Source organism: Papio anubis, chromosome 16, assembly GCF_008728515.1.
Source record: "Papio anubis isolate 15944 chromosome 16, Panubis1.0, whole genome shotgun sequence".
In the NCBI taxonomy this organism is placed as follows: Eukaryota; Metazoa; Chordata; class Mammalia; order Primates; family Cercopithecidae; genus Papio; species Papio anubis.
Window position 1 is genome coordinate 36899563 of NC_044991.1, and position 27670 is coordinate 36927232.

Here is a 27670-nt window from a genome sequence, read left to right on the forward strand (position 1 = left end):
GGGGACGGAGGAGGGGCGAGGGTCAGGAGAGACCTAGGGTCCTAGATCTCCAGCTCAGAGGGTCGCTGGAGGGAGGGAACCAACCGGCGCGTTTGGGGGAAGTGGGCCAAGGCAGGGGTGGAAGCCCTCTCCCCGCAAAGCCGACCATGTGGCAACTGAAAGAGCCATCGAAGCCCAAGTGTGTTTGCGCTCATACCCAATTTATTACCGCTGAACATATGGCCAATATTTTGACTCACGTCAGTCCGGCAAGGAAAACAAACAGAGCGCGCGCGACGCGGGGGAGCGGCCCCCTCCGCTGGGGCTGCGCTGTGGCCGCGGGGCCGGAGCTGGGAGGGTGGGGCCGCTGGGCCCGGAGCCTGGAGCCAGGAGCCAGGAGCCGGGAGGGGGAGCGCTCGCCGGCCGCGTCGAGCCGCCGCCCGAGCGCCCGCGACTCCGCAGCCGCCCGCGACTCGGAATAAAGAGCGGCCGCGACCTGCGCGCTAGCCCAGCAGAGGCTCCAGCGGCGCAGCCGCGCTCCAGGTGAGCCTCCAGCTCGCGCGCGTTTCCGGTGGACGCGGGATGGGGGTGGCGCAGGGCGCCCGGCGGAGCCCGAGACCCGCAGCCGAGCCCCGCGGTGGCGATGGAGGAAGCCCGGCGTCGCCCTCGCTGCCAGGCGCGGACTGTCTGGTTCTCCTGCCGCAGCCACCCGGCGCGGGAACGCGCTCCGGGCACAGTCCCAGTGGCTTGCCAGCAGAAAGGGGTCTCGGTGCACCGCCGTCGCCGCCGAGCGGCGCCGGGGCTCGGGTTCACGGCGGACCCCGGTTACGCGCCCCTCGCTCTCCCGGGTCCTGACTCGGATCGGTCCCCAAGCTGCGTAGTACGGACGCAGCAGGTGGGCAAGTGCGGGACCTCCGAAGTTCTCCCCGACTTCGCGGATCACGGCGGGAGTGGGGAGCACTGGAGGACGGGCAGGGCCCCTCTGTAGCGCCTGCAGTCAGGAAAAGTTTTACCTGCCGCCGAGGCCAGGTGCTCCCGCCGCTGCGCACTTTTCAGTGCGGTCAGGGAGAGCAGTACTGTCCCAGGGGCTAGGAAAGTGCGGGGCTGGGGGTTGGAGGAGGAGGGAGGGGCGCGGTCCCCGCGGCGGTCCCCGCCTGCGGTCCCCTGAGCCCCGCCTGGTAGGGCGCGCGGTGGGGGAAGGGCGCAGAGAGAGGGGGGTCCGGGTAGGTGGAGGACTAGATAAAGACGCGCCTTGAAATGCGGCGGGGCTGTCGCCGCAGCTCCGGGAGTAGGAGGCGGAGCGGGCGCGCGGAGCGCCTGGCTAGCTCCCTCCCCATTGCGCGGGGCCGGTTGCGCCTCAGCTGGCGGGGCTGCGGTGAGGAAGGGGCGGCGGCTGCACACAAGTCCACCGGGTAAGTAGACCCTGTGCGTCGCGGGGGGCTCGGGATCGGGGATTGAGACAGAGGCAGAAGTCCCGAAGGTAATTTGGAGATGGCGCCCAGTGGAGACACGGGCTTCTCCTCAGCCGAAACTGGGACGTGAGGGGACGGTGGTGATGAGCAGGAGGGCAAGTGGCGGGAGTCGCAAACAGCAGGAGCCGGGGCTGAGGGCCCGAGCAGTGACTGAGGTCTCTGGAGAGAGCGACTGAAGCCTGGAGTTTGGGTGTCGAGTGTCGCCCGGGCCACGCCCGGCGCCGGACAGTTCTCATTTGTGTCAGTAGAGATCGCCAGAGGATCAGAAATGAACCTCGGTGGGGTCCTTGTCTCCGAGGGGCGCCCCCTCCGCCCCAACCTCCTCCCACAACACACACACACACATTACCAGGAGGCCCTTTGGAGCTCCTCTGGCGCCTCCTTGACTTTGGTGGCTCTTGGGGATGGAAAGGGGACGTTGCGTCTAGGGATAAGTTGTGGACCTCTACATTGGAGAGAGAGAGAGAGAGCCCGAGGAACCCCCTCTCTGTGCCGGAGGGCCCGAGGGTGCATTTCCCTGTCCTTCCCAGACCCAGCCCCTAGCTAGAGCTAAGAGCGTGCCTTCCCCGCGCCACCGACAACTACTTTTCACATCAGCCTGCCCGACCCAGCTTAAAGTGCTGAATGCTAACCGGTTAGGAGAGCCGTTTGTTTTCCAAAGTCTTGTGGTAATGATTTTGTCACGTGTTAAGAAGTAAATTCAGATAAGAGAGTGCTTTCAGCGCGTGTTTCCTGGAGAAACCCAAATCTCCCTTACTGAAATCGCCCTCATCCGGGGAAGGTCGGGCTTGGCTGAAAGAACGTTCCTGAAGGCAACACTGACGATGCGTAATCTCATTGTAACATATTTAATCATTAGAGCAGCGCGAACGAATAAAGCGAAGGGGTTCGCCCGGGGGGACGTGGTGTTTGGTTCCCCAATAAACCAGTGATAACGGATTGGCTGGGACAGGCTTATTTGGCCCGAGGGGGGCTTAAAGCTACGTTTTTAAAGAAAATATTGGAGGGAGGCCGGTTCCATTTTGTAGAGTGCCCGGAGCCACAGTTCTTGTTCAATTTAACATCCATGAAAGTTAAACGGCTTTCTTCGTCTTTTATTTTATTGGATGCATTTTTAAAGATCTCATTAAAGTGCATTTATCAAAGTCCTAACATATGCCCGCAGGGTCTTATGCCCACACAATGAGACTGATTAATAGAAAGACAAATACTAATTTCTATTACTATTTACATCCTCGGGAGATACTTGCCCCTTTTGTGATGGGAGGGAGGCAGATAATTGGGAAAGTGTTGTATATTTTGCCTTGAAAAAGAATAGAGAGAAGGGAGCTCACCTGGATGCCTTCCTCCTGCACCCACAATTAATCGAAGGGATCTCCGGGCTCTAGGTCCCAGGATCAGTTCTTCTCTCAGTGGCATCAGTGGGGTTCCTGCCCCTCTGGAGGAAGGGGGTGGGGATTTTCCCTCAGACACAGAATCTGAACTCAGTCTCTGGGTCTAGAGAACTTATCTACCCAACTCCTTTTTAGTTGACTTGGGAAGATTGTCCATCTGGGAGGCATCCACTCATTCTTCCCTTCCTGGGGCAATTTAAAGAGTTAATATAATATGGATCAAAGGGGGAAAAAAACTCACCTTAGGCTTGAACCCAAAGCTGGCTGAGATTTCCTTTCTTTTCACACTAATGCCCACTTTCTCTTCCACCTGTCCCAATGGCTGTGAGTCTCTCCTGCCAGAGATCTGCGGGGCATGGTCTGGCCTCTCCAAAGTTGCAGGCTCACACAGCTTAAGGCCTCCCCAACCCAGAGACTCCGCTCTGCCATCCCACAGACAGAAGGGAATTCCTATGACCCTGTTTCCTTCTCCGGGGGCAGAAGTTGAGGACAATTGGAGCTGGGACTGATTTTCATTTTCTGGTTAGGAAAAGTCCCAGCACAGGGTAATATTCCCCGATTTCTTTCATCCAGGACGTGAGAGCTGACACCTCTGCTTCCTGCAGTCCCTGCTCCCACACTGGAAGGCAAAGCCAAAGTGGGGCTGTTTTGGAGATGCCATCCTTAAGGTGAACGTCTTTATCGCCACACTCAGGGACCAGATTGGGTGACATTTTCCTTCCCCATTGATTTCAAGTGCATGCCACGCTCTGAGTCTCCAACCTAAGATAAAATAAACCTTCCCCCTCCGACGAAACCTTTGTGTCCGCGCCGTTAATCCTTGCTGGAGCAGGAAGGTGCAACGCGCTTTGTTTCCGGAGTGAATGAAGACAAACGCTTGCACCTTGGCGCTAACCAGACAATAAACTAATCCACTTGAAGGTTGTTATCTGAGATGGGATGTGCGAGGGCCTGAGAGCTCAGCCACATACTGTACCAGGAAAGGAGTTTCTTTTCAACCCTTTTTCATTCCAAAAAAAAAAAAAGACGAAGAAATGAAATGAAGTCAAACAAATTAGTGTTTCCAAATAAAGGGAAAAGACCTTGTGTGTTTAATGATTGGAAGCGGTTTTGTGGGTGGGGAGTGTGAGGGGTGCTGCCTAGGGCTGCTGAAGCTTTGGGCTCCTCAAGGTCGCCCCCTCTTTAGAGCAGGCCCCAAGACCCCATCCCCCACCTCCGAAGACTTTTTCTGCCCTTAACTCCCCTGGAGGACCAGGTACCTGCACTACAAGCTTTCACCACGGGCTTGAACAGGGAAGGATGCGAACAGAGCGCCGCCTCCCAAGAGGTGCCTAGAACAGAAATGCGGGGAGGGTCGAATGCCGTCCACGGAGCCCACTTCTTCCACAGGCAGAAGAAAGGCTCCCCTCCGTGGGGTGTGCAGAGGCCTCGCCTGCTCTCTCCTGTATCTTCCTTTCTTGCCTGGTTTGCTGTTGTTTAGAGCGCACCCCCCTCCCCAACAGGGGGCGTAAAGCTGAGGCATGGGAGGGCAGCAGTCGGGAACGCAGGGTGCCTCTGGGCGGCCCCCGTGCCCTGGAGCGCAGAAAAGGCGCTCGTGTTTGAGCTACCTGGGAAAGTAAACAGGTAAACACTGGGCCGACTTAGAGGGCCACTTGTCCTGGAGTGGGGCCACTTAGCCTGTGTACATTCGCCTCCCCTCCCGGGCCTCCGGCGATTGTTCAGCCTCCCCGCGCCTGCTCCAGACGCCTGAGCCCGAACTCAATTTGTTGCGGAACCCAGAGCAGCAGAGCGAGAGAGGCTTTCCTCTAGGGTCCAGGGGCACAGGTTCTCTTCCTCCCCTCTCTTGCCTTTCTCCCGGGCCTAGGACTCCCAATGCATCCGTTCTCAATCTAGGAAGAATGAATAGAGTTAGAGATGTGTACGGAACCTGGAGCCCCAATGCAGATAATAAAGATGGAGTTGGAGGATCTAGTTTTTCAGGTGACCCCAGCAGGGGTGTGCGGTGTTCGGGACGCTAAGGAGACGCCAAGCAAATCTCCTCTGGCCCGGGGCAAGCTGGGTTCAGAACTTCCAGCACCCGCCTCAACTTCCTCCCCAAGCACGCAGCAGAACGAGGCATCTTGCAGAGTACCTACCAGGTCTCCAGACCACGGCAGCTGAGCCCAAAGCTCAAACCCAAACTTGACGGATTGGAGGACATTGAACTCGCTTGGGTGCAAGATGGTACCTGGAAAGAATTTACTAAAGAATGCAGAGTGGGGGAGACGAGAGGTCATCCAAGTGGAGCTGAAACTGGTGCAGGCAGACGCTGACAGGGTGGGGGTGGTGGGCCGTTACTGAAGAACTCTCCGGAGGGTGAAGCGAGTGGGGCAGGGCCTCTCAGCCTTCGGGGTGTGCGGGATCGCAGGGAACAGAAGCTCCCGAGCTCTAAAAGGCCGAGCTGTGGTACTCGCGGGGAGGCCTCTTGGGGAGTCCTCAGGATGCAATCACCTGTTTAACTGGGGCAGAAAAGGTGCTTTTGGCCCCTGGCCCCTAGGCCCTTTGGGCTCAAGCCGGGCCCAAGAAATTGAGGAGACATTGGACTGCATTCTGGGTACAGGACTTGCCCTGGCCGCCAGCTGGGTCTGCGCAGGCCTCCCGGCGTCCACAGGCCGCTCCTGGGGGACTTGCATTTTATGATCTTCCACTAACAAGCCCAGTTTCTCCCCTCCAATTATGGGCCTCCCAGCGGTCTCCCTGCGCCTTTTCAATTGCAAATGTTAACGCTCTGGAAACGGACGCTGGAACCACACGGGCGAAAAAGTGATGGGGAAATGGAGTCTCGAGGTCCCGGGAGAGGCTGAGTGCTGTGGACCCGGCAGCACCGATCGCGGAGGAGGCAAGGCCGAAGCTCTCTCCAGTTCTCTCGCTCCCTGCCCAACTGCCCCAGGCCAGGGAAAAGAAAAACTGGAAGAGTCGCTGGGGTGAGAGTGTAGGAGGGGCCGGCGGCCTGCAAGGGCAGGGGAAGAGGGCGTCTCCGGTGCTCCGGCAAGAGGACACCTCAAGCTGAGACCCAGAAGGATTCGGCTGGTCATTGAGGCTAAGGGGCAAGCGCAAGGGCAAACCCGGCCTTTGAGAACTGGGCTGAGGGCCTCCTTCTCTAGGCGCCTATGGCGGCACCCCTTCCCCATGATTAATTCCAGGAGCCAGGATTCCCCTAGGAAAGCAATCCTCTCTCAGGTGCTCTGGGGACCTTGCAGGCTCCCACGGGTGAGGGGAGGAGACTTGATCAGTAGCAGCGGTGCTGATTTAGATCCTGGGAAGAAAGGCCCACTATGCTGGGGCAGGGGGAGAGAAGTTGGGAACTACATGGAACTTCAGCGAGGTGGCTCCCAGCTGAAGAAATGAACACGCTTTGGGAGGCCTCTGCGGGCACTCCCCCGCCTAAGATGGCTCTGGGGATATGCGAGAAACGACACTTGCTGCCAAAGACCCCTTTGCCACCCGACCCAAGAATTTGCCTGGCCCAACCAGGCCCTATTCTGGGCCCCCATCCTGGTGGCTGCCCTGGTCCCCAAGAGAGCCTCCACCCCCTTAGGACTGAGGAATAAGAGGAGGAACAAAAGGAGGGTCTTTGCTGCAACGCTTGGGATGAGAAACTTTTTTTCTCACCAGTTATTTATTTAGCAACTGAGTAACAATAGCAGTGGCAGGCCCACCCCCGCCCCTGGATCCAAACTCGGCGCTTCCCGACTCCTGGAGAACCAACTTCCCTCCTCCGACGGGGCAGAGCGACGAGCTCCCACGTGAAAGGGGCGGGTGGGAAGGCCTGAGAAAGACAGAGATGGAAAGCGAGAAAAAAAAAAAAAAAAAGCACGAAAAGTAATAGGTTCGAGGAACACGCATCAGTTTCTAATTCTTCCAGGAGAAAAAAAGGGGGTAAGGAGGGGGAGAAAGGAGAAAAGAAAAAGTAGGAGGAGAAAGAGGAATCGGGGAGCGTCGACATGAAGGGGTTTCCTTAATATTGTGGACGGATTCAGAAATGAATGAAGAGATAGTCCATTGAAAAGGGTTGAATGCCATGACAACTAGGAACAACCTTAGATTTATTCCAAACAGTTAGGACACATTGAAAGAGAGCGTCAATCATGTATTATTTCGCCACTGAAATAAATGCAAAAACCGAGCTGGGACAAAGGCTTCCAACGGGAGCGGGACATTTGTCTACATTTCGCTCATTGTCCGCAGCTTAGCAATCGGTTTGTATTTGTGTTTGCCCGGGTCCGACCACCCAGGACGTGCCGACGAGGGGCTCGCTCTAACCTGGGCCATTGTCACCCACGTCACATACTGGGGACGAGGCAGCGAGGGCTGCAGAAAGCCGCCGAGCGGCTAAGGGAGAGGTGCCCTCACCCGGCGCTGGCAACCCGGGGGCAGCCGGGGCGCGGCGGCGGCCGCGGCAGCTGCGCCCAAGGAGGACTCGGCGCCCGCGCGCTCAGCTCGACCCGAGCCCAGGCAGCCCAGGTTGTGGGAAGACTAGACCTGGACCCCGCAGGGGCGGCCTTCTGTGCTCCTCCCCGCCCCCAGACAAAGCTCCTTCCTGACACTCGTCTGGGGCGAACGAGCATCAGGTAGCCATTCTACCTCCCCGCACCCCCCCAAAAAAATTTTTTAACTATGAGTGCGGCGTGGTCTTTTCCAACCCCAGCGCCGAGGAGGAGGTGCAAGTCCCGGGAAAGTTCAGTTCCCAGAGCGGAGAGTGGTTGGAAACTTCACACTAACCTGACTTAACCTGGAAACGTGGAGCGCGTACTCCGAACGCGCCCAGGGCATCCAAAAGGAGACCACACTAAAGAACTCGCGTGGGAGAAGAAAACAGGGAAGAAAACGCAGCATCGTCGGGCCACCCAGCAACCCCCCCTCCCCCGCAGCTTTCTGGGTCCTCACCCAGGCTGGAGACACAACCCCCACCCCCACCTCCGCAATCCCGCCCAGCCGCCTTCCCGCTGCTCCACCTCTAGCCGGAGGCTGGAGAGGGAGGGGACCGGAGAGGGAGGGATAATAGAGGGCAGGAAAGAGCAGGGCCGTCTGCCCTTTCCTCCACCCGGGGAAAGAGGCCCGCAGAGCCCAGAGGCAGCGGGGCCAGGGTCCGACCCCAGCCGAAGTTAGAGCTCCTCACTCTTACCCCGCCCTCCCCGGGACCGCCCGCAAAGCAGAAAGTGAACTGCGCGTCCTCCTTGGCCGCAAAGAGGTGGAGGCGGGGGGTTAGGGGTGGGAGGTAGGGGGAGGCGGAGTGAAGGAAATAAATGAGTCTTTAGCAAATAAAGGGCGGCTGGAAGGGGGCGGGTCGCTTGATGGTGGCTCTGGCCCGCCCGGAGCGGAGCTCTCTCCTGGGTTTCGGGCTCTCTCGCGGTTAACTGGAATCAATTACTTGCCTTGTCATTTCTAGCACTCATCCTTAAGCCTCAACCAAAATATTGACCTAGGAGGCTTACAGAAGTTGGGCTCTTGCCATTTGAACCGGATCTTGTTTAGGGAACCACCAGCGATGGAAAGGAGAGATTTCCGCAGCTCGGCCTTCGCCCCCTCCCCCTTTTCCAAAGGAGCCACAAATCGCCAATTTTCCGGCTTGCTGGGGGTGGGTGCGCGGGGGCGGGGAGGTAGGAACCGGTGAATGTTAAAGAGGATTTTTCCTTCCTCCTGGTTTCTGTTTTGTTTTCTCTCCTCCTCCTCCCCACCCCCACCTTTTTTAAGATGCAATTTGTTAAAACGGCCCTTTCAAGTGTGTGGACTCGCGAGCGACGCGGTGGCCCTTTGTATGTAAATACTGGGTTTTAAAAAAAAAAAAAAAAAAAAAAGGCTCGCCCCGTCTTTGCAATTAATTGACACGTTACACCTCTCATCTTGCTCTAGAGGGCCGTTGGCTGGGAGCGCGGAGCTCCCCAAAACCCACAATTTCACATCTGCAAATACTGTCTTCATCCACTTGACTCCCAAGACCCGCCCACACGTGGCCAACCTTTGCGTTTTTAATGTCTCTTCCCCCTTTTTTCCACCCTTCTCCCGCTCCCTCTCTCCCTCCCCCTCCCTCCCTCTTTCTTTCCCTCCCTCCCTCTCTTTCTCCCCCTCTCCCCCCCTCCCCAGGTTCGTGAGTGGAGCCCAGCCTTATATGGACTGATCGCTCGGGCAATGGCCCATTTTTTCCTCGCCACCAGCCGCCACCGCGCGCCGAGCGGCCGCCTGAGCCCAAGCTGACGCCGCCTTGGCACCCCTCCTGGAGTTACAAACTAAGGCCGGGGCCCACGGCGCTCGGCGCGCAGGCCGCCCGGCTCCCTGCGTCCATTTCCGAGTGCTTTCAAAGAAGACAGAGGCACTGGGTTGGGCTTCATTTTTTTCCTCCCCATCCCCAGTTTCTTTCTCTTTTTAAAAATAATAATTATCCCAATAATTAAAGCCAATTCCCCCCTCCCCTCCCCCAGTCCCTCCCCCCAGCTCCCCCCTCCCCCGCCCGCCGGGGCTGGGGAGCGCCACGAATTGACCAAGTGAAGCTACAACTTTGCGACATAAATTTTGGGGTCTGGAACCATGTCGCTGACCAACACAAAGACGGGGTTTTCGGTCAAGGACATCTTAGACCTGCCGGACACCAACGATGAGGAGGGCTCTGTGGCCGAAGGGCCGGAGGAAGAGAACGAGGGGCCCGAGCCAGCCAAGAGGGCCGGGCCGCTGGGGCAGGGCGCCCTGGACGCGGTGCAGAGCCTGCCCCTGAAGAACCCCTTCTACGACAGCAGCGACAACCCGTACACGCGCTGGCTGGCCAGCACCGAGGGCCTCCAGTACTCCCGTAAGTAGCAAAACTTGGCTGCCGAGGCCGTGGTCCCCTCCATTCCTGCGGCCGCAGCCTGGGCTGGACGCTGGGAGTGAAAAGGGAAGGGGCCATGTAAGCCCAGACCCCTTCACCCGGATTCCTAGAAAGATTTTAAACACTTGTATAGGATGTCCTCTGCCCTCCTCTTCAAGCCCCCTTAGTTCCGGGAAAGAACTTGGTCTCCAAAATTTATTTTCAACGCGAGAAATTAAGGAGAAAGAGGGAGAAGGGCTATACCTCCCAGGGGCTGGTATGTGATGTCAACTGGGACTGATGGCTCCAGCCGCAGCCCCCGGACTCCGGCCGCTGGGAGGGACTGGCCTGGCGCCCTGGAGGTAGTCAGCGAGCCTCGTCCGGGTACGGGTGGAGGGTGGGGAGGCTTTGGGTGGCCCGGGTATAAATAGCTCACCCTGCCCCCTGCGCGATCATAGAGGACGCTTTGTGCGGTGCAGGGGGTGTCTAGAAGGCCCGAAAGCAGAAACGAAAGCCCCAAAAACCTGCCTTAAATGACCAAGCCGATCAATGCTGGGATTGTGGGGGTTTTCTTTTAAAAATCTGCCCACGTCTCTCCGGAGAGGAAACCGCTTAAGGGGGCCGGAGCCCTTAACCCGCGATGATCTTCAGTGCGCCACTCCCCCCAAAATTCTCACCCACGCTATGTGAGCCCCTTGAAACGCGAGCCCCTAGGCCCCACTCCTGCGGATTTCCCTCTTTACCCTGGGAGGCCCCGACATCCTCGTGAGGCGTAGAGCAAGGCAGGGGTCACGGCAAAGGCAGCGGGGCTGGGCTGCCAGGCGCGGAGGTCCAGGGTCGCACGGAGGATCCAGGGTGCTCCGAGTCTGGTGCAGGCTGCGCGCGGCCTCCAGACGCCTGACGCGCTTCTCTCTCCCCCTCCCCCCAGTGCACGGTCTGGCGGCAGGCGCGCCCCCTCAGGACTCAAGCTCCAAGTCCCCGGAGCCCTCGGCCGACGAGTCACCGGACAATGACAAGGAGACCCCGGGCGGCGGGGGGGACGCTGGCAAGAAGCGGAAGCGGCGGGTGCTTTTCTCCAAGGCGCAGACCTACGAGCTGGAGCGGCGCTTTCGGCAGCAGCGGTACCTGTCGGCGCCGGAGCGCGAGCACCTGGCCAGCCTCATTCGCCTCACGCCCACGCAGGTCAAGATCTGGTTCCAGAACCACCGCTACAAGATGAAGCGCGCCCGGGCCGAGAAAGGTATGGAGGTGACGCCCCTGCCCTCGCCGCGCCGGGTGGCTGTGCCCGTCTTGGTCAGGGACGGCAAACCGTGCCACGCGCTCAAAGCCCAGGACCTGGCAGCCGCCACCTTCCAGGCGGGCATTCCCTTTTCGGCCTACAGCGCGCAGTCGCTGCAGCACATGCAGTACAACGCCCAGTACAGCTCGGCCAGCACCCCCCAGTACCCGACAGCACACCCCCTGGTCCAGGCCCAGCAGTGGACTTGGTGAGCGCCGCCCCAACGAGACTCGCGGCCCCAGGCCCAGGCCCCACCCTGGCGGCGGTGGCGGCGAGGAGGCCTCGGTCCTTATGGTGGTTATTACTATTATTATAATTATTATTATGGAGTCGAGTTGACTCTCGGCTCCATTAGGGAGGCATCGGGAGGTTGCCTGCGTCTCCTTGGAGTGGCAGATTCCATCCACCCAGTTCTGCCCATGCCTCTCCTTCTGAACCTTTGGAGAGGGCTGAACTCTACGCCGTGTTTACAGAATGTTTGCGCAGCTTCGCTTCTTTGCCTCTCCCCGGGGGGACCAAACCGTCCCAGCGTTAATGTCGTCACTTGAAAAAGAGAAAATGACCGACTCCCCACCCTTGCTTTCGTGAATTTTGTAAAATATGTTTGTGTGAGTAGCGACATTGTCAGCCGTCTTCTAAAGCAAGTGGAGAACACTTTAAAAATATAGAGAATTTCTTCCTTTTTTAAAAAAATAAGAAAATGCTAAATATTTATGGCCATGTAAACGTTCTGACAACTGGTGGCAGATTTCGCTTTTCGTTGTAAATATCGGTGGTGATTGTTGCCAAAATGACCTTCAGGATGGGCCTGTTTCCCTTCTGGGTCCAACTCCTTTCTTTGTGGTTTTTTTGGTTTTGGTTACGTTTGCGTTTTCCCCTGCTTTCTTCCTTTCTCTTTTTATTTTATTGTGCAAACATTTCTCAAATATGGAAAAGAAAACCCTGTAGGCAGGGAGCCCCCTGCCCTGTCCTCCGGGCCTTGAGCCCTGAACTTGGAGCTCAGCTATTCGGCGCAGTTCCCCAAGAGCGCCGGGCGCAGAAAGCTTTCGATTTTTTAAATAAGAATTTTAATAAAAATCCTGTGTTTAAAAAAGAAAAAAAGAAAAAAGCCCTGCCCTCCCATTTGTCTGACTTTGTCGCCCTGCGCCGGGCCGGAGGCCTGGGGCTGGGAACCAGGCCTGGCCGCCCGCGGGGCTCCCACGGGCGGTTCCTCTCGGGCGGGGAGGCCGGGGCACCGGGGCCCTGGGGCGGGCGGGGCTCCCGCTGCAGACCCCTCCGACCACAGGCTGCACCCCGCGCCTAGGGTTGAGGCGGGGACGGGAACGCTCGGCTTCTGGCCTGCGAGCGGTCGGCCCGAAGCCCAGGGTCGCCCACCCTCTGCCCGGCCTCTCCCCTGGTCTCGCGCGCTGTCTGAACCCCGGGCGGCAGCGTCCGGCTGCGGGAGGAAAAGTGACTTCGGGAGCCGCAAAGGCGAGGAGAGCAAACCCCCCTCGCTGGCCCAAATCTACGAGTGGCTTCTTCAGCCTGAGAAGCTGTTGAAGCCACTACACTCGATGACTTTCACTTTGTTGCGTTTGACTTATCTCACGCTAAGAAAGTGGGTGGGTGGGGGTCTGAGGTTAAGACTGGCTGCCTTCTCCCCAATCCCCACCCCTTTTCAAAGTCTGCGGGCTGATGCTGACCTAGGAGACCGCTAAGGCCGGGGGTAGGAGCGATCAGGGCGAGCTAGGCTTTGGCTTAGGGGGTGTGGGGGAAGTACGCGGGGTCCTGGGCTCGGGGGAGGGAGGGGATCCTGCAGCCCTCTCTAGGCTCTTTGGCCCCAGGAAGCCAGGGAGCGAGAGTCTTTGGCAATCCCAGAAAACCGTGCCTCCCCCTTCCCTTCCGCTCCCATCCTTTCCGGGCTTCCTGGCCTCTCTCCGGGGACTGGATCCCGGGCCTCCTTCCCTCCAGCGTTCGGCGGTGTGCGGTCCCCGCAGGTCAGCCCTGGGCATGGGACTGGGTGGATTGCTAGGAAGTAGAGGTTTGGGGGTGCGGTGAGCGCCCCGGACGGGAAGCAGGCACACAGCCCCGGGCTCTCCCGGGAAGGGCGCATCCATCTTTCCGGTGGGGAACTGATTCCATCCCACCCTTGTCGCTGGGGGCAGATCTCCTTCGCACACTTGGCCACGCGGGGGAGCGTCTTAGGAAGCCTGGCAAACTGGAGGACGAGCCGTTCTCCTCTACCTCGCGGGTTTCTAAAAATACTTGGAGCTCTGTAGCTCAGAGCCCAGCGGGTGCTGTGAGACGCCGGGGGACTGAAAGTCGGCGTTTTGGAAATTGTATCTCTGTTCTCTCCGAAGCTGCACCATCAAGGCTGGGAGTGGTGTGGCAATGAGGAGGCCGGGCAAAGGGAGCGGTCCCAGCTGACTTTCTCGCTCCCTCTAGTTGATGATCAGGTTTAATTCAATATCTAAAGCAAACATGATTATCCGTGCGACCAAATCTGCGCGTCGATAGCACTCAGCGCAGAAGCCCAGGGACGCGATGACACTTTATTCCCGCGTTCCACACCGCCCCTGGATAATTGAGGGCTCGGGAGTCTTTCTAATACCCCAGTAAAGGTCCTTTCCCATCTCCAGGCTCATCCTTGGGGAAAGGGCAGTTTTTCTAAATGCTAAAAGGTCTCCCTTTGTTCTCCACACTACCTTGGCAATGTTTGGGGGCTTATGTCTTGCGGTTTCGAAAGGCCAACGAATTTCTCCCAAATAGTTTTTTGTGCAATAATTGAATGCCCAACATGCCCTGGTACTAACCACTCAACATCCACCTGCAACTTCCCCTAATCCCAAAATCCTCTGGGAGGAAATGTGGGGGTTTCAAGTCTCTTGGAGCGGAGTTGTCAGAAGGCCTGAAGAAATTTTGACTCTTCCAGGCCCCAGGGCTTCCAGGGTGAGAATGATCACAAGAGACCCCCAGGTTTCCAGAGAGGAAGGGGGAAGCGTGGAAGGTCCTCACCCTGGCAGGCTTCCACCGCTTGCTCATTGAAGACACATTTGGAGCGGTGGCCAGGACCACGGGCCTGCAATCTGGGTGTGCGCTTCTGCGGCCGGCCGAGAGCCCGGGAGGTGGGCCCGGCGCCCGCCTCTCTCTGTCCTCGGGTCCCCACGGAGTCAATAAAAGCGCCTGAGGAGCCCTGTGTGGCCCTAACCCCAGCGCCCTGGGAGCGCACCCGGCGCGGGGTCCGCTTCAGCAGTCTATCTTCGCCCAATCTACAGCGGGCGGTACAAAACCGCACAATGGGAAAGCTGGGAGCCGGAGATGTTAGAGGCGTGCATATTAAAAAGAGACAGAGAAAGGATCGAGGGGACAGAGAGAGGGGAAGAAGGAGAAGGGGCCCGCCCCCCACCCCCCGCCCCACCCCGCACCATTCAGCGCGCTTATCGCGGGCAGTGAATCCCGGAGTCAGGCAGAAGTCTCCTTGGGGTTTTGTTGGGCCTGTCACTGGGTCCCTTTGTCATCCGCGGGCTCCATGCTGGATTCCATATGGCCAGCTGGGCCGAGGGAGCGCGAGGAGGGACCCGCACAAAACCTAAATTGTGTCCGGCTTTCAAACCCTGTATTGTTGTCTGTGAAAGGAAGACGCATTAAAAATTCGTGCTATATCTATTGGGGAGGAGGTTGGAGGAGGGGAGAAAAAGCCACCCCTGTCTTTGATGGCTTCGGAGGGCGCTTGCCCCGCCTAGGCCCCGTGACACTGAAAGCTGGATCTCTCTTATTCTCTCTCTCAAAATCTCTCTTTTTCTCTCCTCTCATAATCTCTCTCTCATAATCTCTTTCTCTACTTTCATAATCTCTTACTCTCATAATCTCTCTCTCTCTCTTCCTCACTTCTCTCCTTCCTTTCTTCTTCTCTCTCCTTGACGCTAACGCTGGAACGGGAGTCCGCGAACCTGCGCCTTCAGGGTTTGGGCTCACTTGTGCCCACTTTGCTCACTCCTGTGTGTGTATCAGGAAACTAACTTCTGCCTGGGAGCTCTGCACCATCAGGTCGTCCTGGGGCTCGGGAGGCAACTCAGGGTACCCAGGGCCTGGGTGATGCTCGGTCCCCTAGGGGCTTAGCGGCTCCTGGGTAGATGAAAATCCACCCCCCTGATTTCGCAACCCACCGGCCCCGAAGGGCCCGCGCGCCGAGCTGCCCTTCCACTCACCGCGAGAAAGGTTCTGAGAGGCCAAGGGCGCCGCTCAGTCCCGGGCCCAACTATACTTGGGCTGCAGCCTGTTCCAAGGCAACTTTCGCCCGGCCGGGCCACTTCGTTACCAACCCCGAAGAGCTAAAGACGCGCGGGTTCATTTGAATTACGCGCGGGGGTCCATCCCACTGGCCTCTTGGTGCGATGGGAAACCACTTCAGAAACTTCTTCCAACAGCGTCTCTCCCTATGTTGGAGGAGGGAGATACTTCCTCTTTAATTTTCAATGTCTCCTGTATCGTGTGCTTACAAAATTCAGTACCAGGGAGACACAGCAGGGCTTCCAAGGAATTTGCTCATTTTTTGCCTCCTCTAAGCGGTTCAAATTGGCGCGAGGCAGTCGGAAATAATCTGGGTCATGCCCTCTCCCCTGCCATTGCCAGGTCAAAACTCCCATAAGCAGTCCCCAAATAAACCATATGTACTAAACAAAAATAGTTGATGCTGAGCTCTGTGGAAATAAAAAATGGAACCCAGATATGTTCCCCACAAAGTCACTCAGCCCTTAATGAACAGAACTGAGCTGGTGGAAATTCCGACTAATGGGAAACTTGGATGCGCCCCCTTTCCTATTTAGTACAAGGGTCATATTTAGTAGAATCAGATAATTTGGTAAGAGTGGAAGCCCCCCTTCTCAACGTTCCCACCTCAGATTGGGAAATAACTTATTTCCTTACCTATTGACTGTTGGGCTTAGTTGAGACCTGGTGTGGATTTCTCGAGCCTTTTCAAGAGCCTGGTCATTGAAAAGCTAATCCAATATTTACCGAGCATAAGGACAGTTCTCAGACGTATTTATTAAGGCCCATCGCTAAGTGATTACTTGGACTGAAGACAGAGGCCAGGGGAGGGGGCGTCTAGGCGCACCAGATCCTTCCCAGTTGGGCTCTCCCCACCCAGAACCAGGAAGCCGGGAGCGCGCTTCTGCGGTGCTGACGTTCCACTCCCGGTGTTAAGTGGCGGGAGGATTAGATACTGTGCTGGGCGGTATTTCAGGAAATATGTACTTGTGGCTTCCTGAGAGGCCAGGCGCAGTGACACTCTAAACCGTGTCGATATATCATCTTTTATCCAGGATCTGCAAATAAACCCCTGATCCCCCCGGCGCATTATAGCCGCCGCTATCTCGCCAAGGAAGCGATCTGAGTTTTATTGCTTTCACCAACGCCCCAAGACACACACACACACACACACACACACACACACACACACACACACTCCTCTCTCGCACTCTGATTTTTAAAGGTTCTGTTTTTTCCCTCCCGAGGCATCGTTATTAATAAAGAGGCGAATAGGCCTCAGCGCCGCCATCCGAGCAAGCGAAGAAATGCGGGCCTGCAGTCAAGGCCCGCGCGCGGATCCCGCGTCGGCTCCACGCGCCCCCTCGGGCGGGAGAACAGCGCGTGTGCCTCTTGCTGCCGCCGCCAGGAGGCGCCCGAACCCCGCGTTCCCGAGCGTCTCTGCGCGCGGGTCTGGCCCGAGCTCGGGAGCCGCCGGGAGGCAACTGCGCATCAGCGGACTCGCGGCCCCGGTCGGAGCCGGGTGAGTGGTGCCAGGAGGCGGCGGCGACTCGGAATCTTGGGGAGAGCCGCGAGTCAGACGGCGGCGGCTGCGCGGCTGCGTGGGAGGTGCGAGTGGACCTATCTTCTGCTGTGGTTTTCCTACCGTGCCTCTTCTCCACGTGCGTACCACCGCCAGTCCCAGCCCCGGTTTCCATCGTGTTTGGGCGCAGACCACAGCCGACTGGTCCAGGAGCGCTCTGGCCACTGGGAAGACCCCACTAGGCGCCGGGGCGCTTGGTCTCCGCAATCTCAGGGCCCCTGGCGGCGTCGGCCCCGCGGGTGGACACGGGGAGGGCGGTGCTACGAGGGCCTGGAGAGTGGGTGCCCGCGTGGGGAGGCGGCCCGGGGAGCGCAGGTGCGATGCGGAGGAGGGACCCGGTTTGGGTGCAGGTTTGCGGGGCGGGGGTTCTGGGAAGGAGAGACCCTCGCCTTCCGCCCGCCCTGGATCCGGGTCCCTCCGGACCCCCGGCTCCTGCCGTTCGCCGCCTGGAAGCGGGGCAGGGGCACCGTCCAGTCGCCAGGGGGAGACGCCGCGCCGACCCGGACCGTGGGGTCCGGGCCCGGGAGACAAGAACACCCCCACCCAGTAGAGCACCCCGGGCAACCCTCACTCCGTGCTAAGGCCTCGGCTAGCGTGCAGAGGTGTCCGGGAATGGAAAGGACACGAGGGTGTGGACGCCTCGCACTCCACTCACGCCTGGTGCCTTTCTGAGAGGCTAGGCGTGGGGCAGCAGGTAGGGGACAAGGGTGTGACATTCCTCAAGGTCCTCCCCCCAACAAGAGTAGGGCCTGCAGTTACAGCTTGATTCGTTGATTGTTGGGTGGAACCGCCTCACATCAAAGGCATCGTGGCTCCAAACACTGACCCCTTTATTTTCCTAAGCCCCCGCTTCAAAACCAGCTGTCGGTGGGCCGATGAGGGCGTCTGCAGTACCCAGACTTTCCGCGGGGCGGCGAGGTTGGATAAGAAAAGGCTTCCCGGCTGGGGCGCGGAGCGCAGCTCAGGCACCTGCGGGATTCGAGATATCTCCACGAGGTGTCTTCTACACCAGGGCTGCATTCCCTAAATAATGAAAACTCCCTGCCCTTGCACTTGGTGCCTGGAGTGCGATGAAGAGGCTGAAGGTATCCAGTCCTTCTCCCCTCCCTCCTCAGGCTGCTGATGTGACATGCGTGTAACTGTCACCCCACGCAGGACGTGGAACACTTCCACCAACCCAAAATGTTCCCTTCTAATGGAATAACGTGTTCTGTCCTAACAAAAGAATAGCTCAATACTTAAAAGTATCAGTTAAAAGCTGCAGATGAAAAATCCCGTCCGCCCTTTGTTGCTTGTTCTCGCCTGTGGTATTTTTACCTTTCTTCATAAAACGATACAAAGAAAGCCCCAGATCGCTGACCCCAACCTCTCTCGCACCTGAAGACGATGACCATCACTGATGCCACGTATTGAGCACCTTCTAGGCCAGGCGCCTTCTCCGTGCTTCTCCTCATCATCAAATCAGATCATCATAGCCAATCTGTCCTTCTGCAGAAGAGCCTGTTTCAGAGAAGTTAAGCACCCGATCTTATAATCAAGCCAGTGTTCTGACAAAGAAAAGCATTCTGGGAGTGGAGGTGGGATCTACCACGGCATCCTCTCCTATTCCAGGAGAGTGGGCAGGGGTGGGGGAGGACATAGATGCCCTCCCACTCTGCAGAAGGCAGTTAGTTGGGTGGCTACTCCATGGGGCAGGGTTCTGCCAGTTCTTCTCTGGCAGCCAGTGCCCAGGTCCCATCCTGGTTGGTGGGGGCTGGGCCAACCCCTTGGCATCCTCGGGGAAGCCTGTATGTATACCAGCACCTCCACTGAGTGCCAAGTGGCCATCCTGGCCAGCGAGTGTCCCCTGAGAACTGAGGGGGAGTAGGCTGAGGGTCTACCTGAGGGGCACACTCTGATACCTGTTCTCACTGCTGGGCCTGGGCCTTCCATGGTTTCAATGACATGAGCAACTCCCCTCTCCCCATAGGATGATAAAGGGCACCAAAAAAAAAAAAAGATTTTTAAGTAGCCAATTCATCTTACTGCTTTAATTAAATGATTACCTTTTTGTCTAATGTGGGGAAAAGGTAAAATAAGTTAACATGTTCTTCTGGGTATAGTGTTGGGCTCCCTAATCTGAGAGATTTGCAAGTTTTTGTTTTGTTGAGACAGGATCTCGCTCTGACACCCAGGCTGTAGTTCAGTGATGCTATCATAGCTCATTGCATCCTTGAACTCCTGGGCTCAAAAGAGCCTCCTGTCTCAGCCTTCCCAAGAGCTGGGGCCACAGGTGTGCACCACCATGCCCAGCTATTTTTTATTTTTATGTAGAGATGTGGTCTCACTGTGTTTCCCAGGTTGGTCTCCAACTCCTGGCCTCAAGCTATCCTCCCACCTTGGCCTCCCAAAGCACTGGGATTACAAATGTGAGCCACTGTGTCCAACCACAAGAATTATTAAAAGGAATTTTACTTAAGTATCTACTTCCAGATCTCTCCATTTTTTAAAAAACTCTGCTAGTTACAAAATAAAAGAATTACCTCATCAGCCTCTGTAGGGGAAGATGAATTGTGTGGAATGGGTTTGAAATGAAGGATAGTTAGATGTAGAAGGTAAAGCAAAAGGAATCAGCTTTTTGTGTCTGTGACAGAGGATCTGATACTTGATGGTCTGACCACAAGATATCTCTCAGAAATTGCCAGTCCTTTTCACCCAGTGCACAGCCAGCTGCTTTGAGCAGAGAGAGCCATGGTTGGAACTCCTGCTTCGTGACTTGGGGGAGGAGGCAGAGCTTGCCGCAGAATGCAGCCACTGCCCACAACCCCTGCACACTCCTCTTCCCTTGCACTGGCTTCTTGCTGCCAGCATCTGCAAGTCTTTGCCTGGAGGTGGAGCAAGAGGGTGCTGGGCCCATTAGACAGGTGGCTAGTGCTGGAAGTTCATGGTCTTCACCCAGTTTCAGGTAGAGGTTGCAGGATATACGGCCCAGCTTCCTGGCCCCAGGTGGAACAACCCTGAGACATGTTCGCCATTTCCCACAGGCCTCCCAGTGGGACTGACCCCTAGTTGTCTTCAGTGGCAATCTGCTCATTACCACTTCTTGTGTTGATTTTTTTTTCCCTTCACTTTCTCATTTTTCCATTTCCTTGTTGGTCCCAATTAACTATTTGCACATGAATCTTTGCCTCAGGGTCTGCACCTGGGGGACCCCAAAGACACAGACACTTGAGCTCTTACTCTGCCTTTATCCTAGACCTAGCATTGGTCTCCAGAGGTCACTCATGACTTAATGGCCCATCTTAATGGCCTCTTTCCCCGTGTGTTCCTTGGGAATGTCCACTGTTGATGTGTCTTTCTGTACTAAGTAGAGTTTTTGGGTGGCAAGGAGGCAGTTAGCACAGGGAACTATGTAGCAAGGGACATGAAGACTAAATAGCAGCTGGCCCATTTCTCTGGCTTCTCATGGCCAAGCCTGGCACACACAGCTGCCCTCGTGCAGATCCAGAACTATGGCTCTTGTTCCCTCAGGACCCATCCTCAAAGCTAGTGACTTGGTCTTTTCCTATGACAAAGGAGCTCTCAGAATGTGGCAGTCCCCCTTCTTAGGGGGAGAATCTGACTGGGTCAGGGAGGCACCTCCAGTTTGCAGAGCCCCCATTGGTCAGGTTCAGTGTCCAAAACACCTGAGGGGCAAGTGGCTTCTTGAAGTCCAGCCCATATGGCTACTTTTGACTTAGACATTCAAGGCACAGGAACACATGACACAGGCACAGGGTGTGACAACTGCATGCAGAAAGAGCCACTCTCATTCCTCAGAAGAGGCTGTGGAGATGAGTGGCTGAGCCATGTGCCCCAAAATTCATGTCGAAGTCCTAACCCCCGGTGTCTTAAAATGTGGCCATATTTAGAGGTAGAACCTTTAAAGAGTGAGCTAGGTGAGAGTGATTCATAAGGAGAGGCCCTACTTCAGTGTGACTGGCGTCCTTAGGAGAAGAAGAAATTAGGGCGCAGACACACAGAGGGGACAGCGCGTGAGGACATGGGGAGGAAATGCCAGTTGCAAGCCAAGGAGAGAGGCCTCAGAAGAAACCAGCCCTCCCGATACCTTGATCCTAGACTTCCAGCCTCCAGAACTGTAAGAAAATACATTTCTGTTGTTTAAGCCACCTGGTCTTAGAGTTCTATCTTGAATTTCTGTCTGCTTTAGACTTTTCTGTTTTGTTTTTTTTTTTTTTTTTTTTTTTTTTGAGACGGAGTCTCGCTGTGCTCCCAGGCTGGAGTGCAGTGGCGTGATCTCGGCTCACTGCAAGCTCCGCCTCCCGGGTTCACGCCATTCTCCCGCCTCAGCCTCCCAAGTAGCTGAGACTACAGGCGCCCGCCACCACGCCCGGCTAGTTTTTTGTATTTTTAGTAGAGACGGGGTTTCACCATGTTAGCCAGGATGGTCTCGATCTCCTGACCTTGTGATCCACCCGCCTCGGCCTCCCAAAGTGCTGGGATTACAGGCGTGGACTTTTCTGTTTTGTTTTTTAGCCTAAGTGTTATTGAAAAGAGCAGAGAAGATAGAGTGCAGGCCCCTAGAGACAGGATGGAACGGAACATGCAGTGTGAGTCTGCCTCCTGCTCAGCATACGCTCTTGGTCCCCACTGGTCCATCTCACTGCTGACTGGCTGTCTGCAGAACAGACAGATTGCACAGGGGCAGCTCTTTCCTCCAAAGCTGCAATGTGGTTCATTAAGTCCTCAGATTTGGGAACTCATCCAGGCACTTGATTTCAAACATACAGTTCTGATCTAAGACTTCACAGGTAAGAATATCCAAAAAGGTGAGCTTTCTCCCTGGAAACCACGATTTCCTCAGAAACAAGGAGAAATGTTTCAGCTGCCCAGGTTGCAGTTCCAAGTATGGAGGCTTCCATGTTTCATGGTCAGGGTCATGGTGGAGCTGTTTCAGCTGCAGGTGGGATGCCACCATTTGCTCCTCCCTGATGTCTCCTGGCACCTCTCATTCTTCAGTCTCACCACTCTGAAGAAGCGTGCTTGCGAGCGCCGCGGGACGATCCAGGACGTTCCAGGATTGTGGACGATCCTGTTCTTCCCATCTGTGAGGTAAGGCAGATTAGGAACATCCAGGTCCAGCTTGAATTTCACATCCAGCCATTGGCTGACACCAGGGGCTCCTGCAGATGAATCACCGTTTCCCCTCCCAAGAGCAGGCAGGTGGTCAGCGCCAGCCCCAGAACATCCCGGCCACCCATCTCCATAGGGCTTGGATGACATGATGATGCTCTCTGTGCCTTTGAGGACAGCGCCTTGGGTCTTTGTACACTAAATCCCACCTTGTCCTCTCCTCTAGTTGAAACAGCCATTTCCCAAATCCCAATCTGATGAAATCCTGTTCTTCCTTCCCTCATGTTTCTCTAGGTCTTCTTTGGACTCCCAGAATGTAAAGTCAGCATTCCCTTGAGCCTTTTGGGGACTTATAAGCACATTGCCCAAAGTCCACCTAACTCCAGGTATATCCTGTAGAACCAGTATTCTAATTCCTACATTTAAAGGTCTTACAGGACCACAGGGTGTGCATAAAAAGCCTGCTGCGAATCAGAGTGCTTCAATTGAGTATTAATGAGATGGAGGAAAGAGGCTGTGAGTGCAGACGATGAGTCCCTGAGTAAATGGACTCCAGAGCCAAAGGTGTTCTCCACACAGAGAGAATGGCTGTACCCAGGGAAGGAGCTCAGACTCACCTGGACAAGCCCTGAGGGGACAGCCATGTCCCAGTGTGGCTAGGAGGGTTTGGAGCTCTGGGCACGTACCCCATGTCTGCTTGATTCCCCTCCCACCAAGTTCTACTTAGGTGAGTTGTGCTCATTCTTGCTTTCCCAGGGCCTGGATCACAGTTCCTCAAGCTTTGCGATACAAACGAATCACCTGGGATTTGGATAAAATGCAGATTCACGTTCAGCAGCCCTGGCGTTCTGCATTTCTCATGAGCTCCAGGAAGACACTGGCGCTGCTGGGTGGTGAGGGATTGGCAGGCAATTCCAGGTGTTGCCTTAGAGATGGCCTGCTATTGCACTGCCAGTAGGTAGCTGCCACAGTGATGGCCGCTCCAGAGCAAGGGGAGAACCTTTTGAAAAGGATTCTTGAATCATCTGGGAAATAAATCAAGCCATATGAGTAAAAAGTAATCAAAAAATACATTGAATATTGGAACCAGAGGAAATCTTAGCATCATTTTGTAATGACTCCCTGCACAAATTTTCCAGATGAGGAAACTGACAAAGCCAGGTGGCCTGTGGCTGAGGAGCAAGATGCTCAGCGAGGTCTCCCTGCTGCACTCCCGTGCACTTCCACAGTGATACCCTGCTGACAGACACAGGAAATGTTGAACATAGCTATCTTTAAAATTAAGACCATGACTGCCCTAAACATTTACAAAGGACCAACCATGAGAAAAAAGCCTGTACCAGAAATCAGAAGATGGCTTTTGTCCATGTACAACCTTGGATGAGTTAATTACTTATCACTGCTCTCTGAGCCTTTTTCCCCACTGGTTACAAAAAAAAAAGAAAAGAAAAGAAAAGGATATGCCTGCCCTTCCTAATTCACAGGGCATTGCAGGGAGGTAAGGTAGTTAATATGCTGAATCACTTCAAAAGGGTGGAGCTGAACTCACAGTGGGAACCCTGTCACACACACATTTCCATGACAAGGATATGGGTGAGGTGAGGGAGGTGGGGAGAGGCATGAGGATGGGAGACAAAGGGGTGGGATAGGGAATGGGGGAAGGAGGAAGCCAGAGGGACAGGCCCAGGCTAGGCTCTGCAGTCAGAAGGTGAGCGAGGTAGAGAATTAGCAGCACACTGTCCATGGATATTTGTGGTGATGGAAATGTACTGTATCCATGCTCTCCAACATGGCAGCCACTATCCACATGTGGCTATCAAGCACTGGAAATGTAGCTAGTGTGATTGAGGAACTGATCTTTAATTTTTCTTTGTTATTAATTTCAGTTTAAATAGCCACATGTGGCCAGTGGCTTCTGTAGCAAAGATCTAGATCATTTGTTTGAAGGAGTAAAAAGAGAAATGTGAATCCCCTCTTCTTACCTCCTATAACATGCTAATTAACATCACTGCAATTAACCACCATTCACAGCTCTTCAGCTGCTCTGTGGAACCTCAGCCCACTCTGAAATGAACAGCCACAGTGGCAGGGGTTACAGAATGGGCTGGGAGTGGCAATGCAGATTCATCTCTTCACACACTCTTTATGCCCTCAATCAAAAATGCCTCAGGCTGTGTAAAATTCCATAAATAATAAAGAGATTTTAAATATATATTATGAGTCTTGATTGACTCCTTACTATATATCTGGCTGGAACTGGGGTGGGGGAGGCAAAGAGAGTGGCTGAGCACTCAGAAATGGCCATTACTGCTCAGCTGGAGGGAAGAATGGTGCCACCTTCCAGAGGTTCTTAACACTTTGTGTCCCACAGGCCCCTTTGCCAGGCTGAAGACTCCTATAGAACCCTTCTCAGAAGAGTGAGTTTAGGTTATAAAGTAAATTAGATTAAGAGGTAATTCTACCCCTTGGGGATGAGGGACTGCAGATTAAGGACTCTTACCCTGCAAAGAGTGACGGTGTCCCTTTGCTCAGGCACCCCTGCCCCTCCCCCACCAGCTGCCCTTTCTGCCAACCCTGGGCGAGTCGAGGAAAGGAGAGGACCAGCCAGGACTTCCCCCTCCCCTGGGAGGGATGCCATGGAAGGCAGAGGACTGCTCTCTGTGTCAGAGCACCTGCGGTCACCATGGACTACAACACGGTGAGACAACAGAAGGAACAGTATTGAAGGGCAGCTGTGCCCTGAGGTAGAATTTTGGTCTTAATGGACATGTAGGCTGGGTGAGGGGCTGAGATGGACTGCAGCATTGGCTCTTACGTTAACCATTCCCCTCTCCCATCTCCTTCCTGTGAACATAATGGCATTTCATAAAATTAGGCATGCTATCAGCAAAAGGAGAAAATAATTTAACAAGGCAAATTGAAATACCACTCTTGATGCAAACACCCTTTTAAAGTTTGTCACCCTGATCCTATGCAATTAGACAAAGGAACTGCTGTCCAGCGCCTTCCCCAGACTCTCTAGGTGAAATGAAAGAGGCTCTAGTGGAGACTTGGCGGGTCAGGCCGGAGAGCCTGCCTGTGCAGGGGCTGCTGAAACAATGACCTAAGCTGGATTAATTAATCAAATGAGGAAGCGGATGAAAATCCGTGTTGCAGCAGCAACCCAGAGGGTTTACAGGCGGAGGCCGCAACATAAACAAGGCAATCCACACTTGTCTGAATCCTTACTGTTAATGAATATAAAGTTGGAGGATCATGTTCTGATTTGAGTTCAACTATGTGGCTGAAAAGTACGAGAAGACAATACTAGAGACTGCTTTAATAAAAATCCCAAAACAAAAAATTGGTAATGTTATAGTCAACAGGAAGTTATCCATTCTTACATGATTTTTTCTTTTTGTTTCCCCAACATTTATAATATATATATTTATGCCACAATATAGCCTTCATGAATTCTGATAAGGCTGGTCTTAAAAGCAAATTTCTTTCTTTAAACATTCTAATAACCCATCAATTTAAAAAGTTCTTCAGATTTTACAAGGCATGAAAGTTATTCAAATAGAATTTGGATGAATATTTTAATGACTGTTTAGTAATGGAATGAAGCTGTTCATGGTTGTGGCATGTACTAAAAACATACTTTTACATTTAATATCAACATTTTAGAGCTCTTTGCTGAAAATTTCCATAAAGTCTGTTTCTAAAATGTATTATGGGCCATTGCCTTTTCATAAAAGTGACACAGTATGCTACACCATTTTGTACACAATGAAACTCTTAATAAGCATTAAAAATATGTGTCCTTTCTGAGTTAAACAATTTAAATGCAGTGTGAATAACCACCAGAATTAAAAGCAGTCTCTGAGGTACTGGGGTGAGGCAATTTAAACTGCTCATTTTGTGCCTCCTACATTGTTTGAATGTATATTTCTATATGCATAACTCCAACAATAATAACAAGAATAGCTAAAAATGTATCTTTCAAACACAGTTAACCAGAAAAATAAAAGGCAGTAATTTGAGACATAAAATTCTGAAACTATCCCAGATGACTTTTTAATATGAACAAAAATTCCTGCCTTTTATATCGGACTTCAGAAAGTAAAGGACATTACTAACTAAAACCTACCCATTTTTAAAAATTGGATTACTTGGCTAGCACAGTGACTCACACCTGTAATCCCAGCACTTCGGGAGGCCCAGGCAGGCGGATCACCTGAGGTCAGGAGTTCGAGACCAGCCTAGCCAACATGGTGAAACACCGTCTCTACTAAAAATACAAAAATTAGCCAGATGTGCTGACTCACACCTGTAATCCCAGCTACTCGGGAAGCTGAGGCAGGAGAATTGCTTGAACCCAGGAGGCGGTGGTTGCAGTACGCCGAGATCACGCCACTGCATTCCAGCCTGGGCGACAGAGCAAGACTCCCTCTCAAAAAAAAAAAAAAATGTTATTTATCCTTAATAATTCCAGACTCACTAAGGATCACCCAATAATTGATTATACTCTTGAAAAATTGTAGTTTGCACTATTTAGGTGACATTTAAGGAAACTGACCCTTTTTTCTTCTTTTACTATGTATCATCATTTTCCCCCCAACACGAGGAAGTAGTCCCCAGCTTGCTTAAAGCAAAACAGTGCCCCTTCTCCCTCTCCACCGGCTGCCATCTTGGTCTTTCCTGATACATTAGCAGCACAGCCTTATCTTCAGGCTCACAAGCTGACAAAATATTTCAAGCATGTCTGCATTCAGAGTGCTGATTTGTTTCTTCCCCTGCCCATTCCCCCAACAAGTCCAGGCAAAGCACTGAGCACAGCACTGAGCTACAAAGCACTGAGTACAGCACCTGTCTGTTGTGGGTGTTTAGTACAAAGTCATCTGCCTCATTATCTTCTTATTACTACCATTATAATTATTTGAATGTGAAGTACTGGTTTAAAGTCCCTGCCAGCTGGGCGCGGTGGCTCACGTCTATAAATCCCAGCACTTTGGGAGGCCAAGGCGGGCAGATCACCTGAGATCAGAAGTTCAAGACCAGCCTGGCCAACATGATGATACCCCGTCTCTACTAAAAAATACAAAAAATTAGCCGGGCATGGTGGTAAGCACCTGTAATCCCAGCTACTCCGTGAGAATCACTTGAACTTGGGTGGCAGAGGTTGCAGTGAGCCAAGATCACACCACTGCACACCAGCCTGGGTGACAGATGGAGACTCTGTCTCAAAAAAATGATAAAATAAAATAAAATAAAGTCCCAGTTCTGTGATCAACTAACCCGAGTTTATGTTCTGAGGAATACTGGACTATATTAAATGTGATTATTCGCATAAAGACTTTAGCATGGGCTCTGGTTAAGCGACCTCTTAATGAGTATCAGCTAATTTTATTAATAACAGGTACCAGTTAGTCTTCTTTTCTTCAGTTTTTTCCACCAGTCTTGATTGGTTCTACATATCGTTTCAAATAAATCTTTGTAAATGTGGTTTTGTACATTCTTGCTTTAAAACATGGCATGGCACTTCACTACCATTCACTTCCCTGGCTGGGTACCTGCCCCTGCCACCTACTTCCCCACTGCAGGGCTAGAACAGCCTTCTGACTTATACCAGAAAGTTTTTCCCTCTACCCTAAATGGCTGCACCTTTTTCCTACCTTGGTGCCCAATTTCTAGGTTTTCTTTCAACTGATGGAGGGGTTTAGTCCTATGCATCCATTGCACTCCTCAGCTTGGCTGGCAGTGACTCAAGGGCAGAATCCGAGTCCCACTCCTGGTGGGTACTCA

At 54.1% G+C, this 27670-nt stretch overlaps 2 protein-coding genes across 3 annotated transcripts; both read left to right on the forward strand.

Annotated features, from left to right (window-relative positions):
• Positions 1-400: 400 nt before the first annotated feature.
• On the forward strand, positions 401-12052 carry NKX2-2 (NK2 homeobox 2). Of its 2 annotated transcripts, none has more exons than XM_009216640.4 (3): positions 401-522; positions 8969-9668; positions 10594-12052. In XM_009216640.4, the coding sequence occupies exons 2-3, from the start codon at positions 9410-9412 to the stop codon at positions 11154-11156; spliced, it is 822 nt and encodes a 273-aa protein (XP_009214904.1). In that variant the 5' UTR covers positions 401-522; positions 8969-9409; the 3' UTR covers positions 11157-12052. The 2 variants fall into 2 exon arrangements, with proteins under 2 accessions (XP_009214904.1, XP_003905187.1); XM_003905138.5 differs by lacking the exon at positions 401-522 and adding an exon at positions 1215-1391.
• A 1415-nt stretch (positions 12053-13467) lies between these two features.
• On the forward strand, positions 13468-24098 carry LOC110740407. The gene is made up of 6 exons (XM_021944164.2): positions 13468-13538; positions 13856-14204; positions 16468-16853; positions 21773-21865; positions 22181-22272; positions 22643-24098. Exons 1-5 carry the CDS (start codon positions 13468-13470, stop codon positions 22221-22223), a joined length of 942 nt encoding a protein of 313 aa, XP_021799856.1. The 3' UTR covers positions 22224-22272; positions 22643-24098.
• Positions 24099-27670: the final 3572 nt, after the last annotated feature.

What these genes read in the sequence shown, in the direction of transcription:
- NKX2-2 (XM_009216640.4), top strand. Translation starts at nt 9,410, where the DNA reads ATGTCGCTGACCAACACAAAGACGGGGTTTTCGGTCAAGGACATCTTA. An exon ending in CGAGGGCCTCCAGTACTCCC is followed by an intron (nt 9,669 to 10,593) that starts GTAAGTAGCAAA and finishes CCCTCCCCCCAG; the next exon opens with TGCACGGTCTGGCGGCAGGC.
- LOC110740407 (XM_021944164.2), top strand. Translation starts at nt 13,468, where the DNA reads ATGACACTTTATTCCCGCGTTCCACACCGCCCCTGGATAATTGAGGGC. An exon ending in CGCCCAATCTACAGCGGGCG is followed by an intron (nt 14,205 to 16,467) that starts GTACAAAACCGC and finishes AGAGGCGAATAG; the next exon opens with GCCTCAGCGCCGCCATCCGA. An exon ending in CTACCGTGCCTCTTCTCCAC is followed by an intron (nt 16,854 to 21,772) that starts GTGCGTACCACC and finishes CTCATTCTTCAG; the next exon opens with TCTCACCACTCTGAAGAAGC.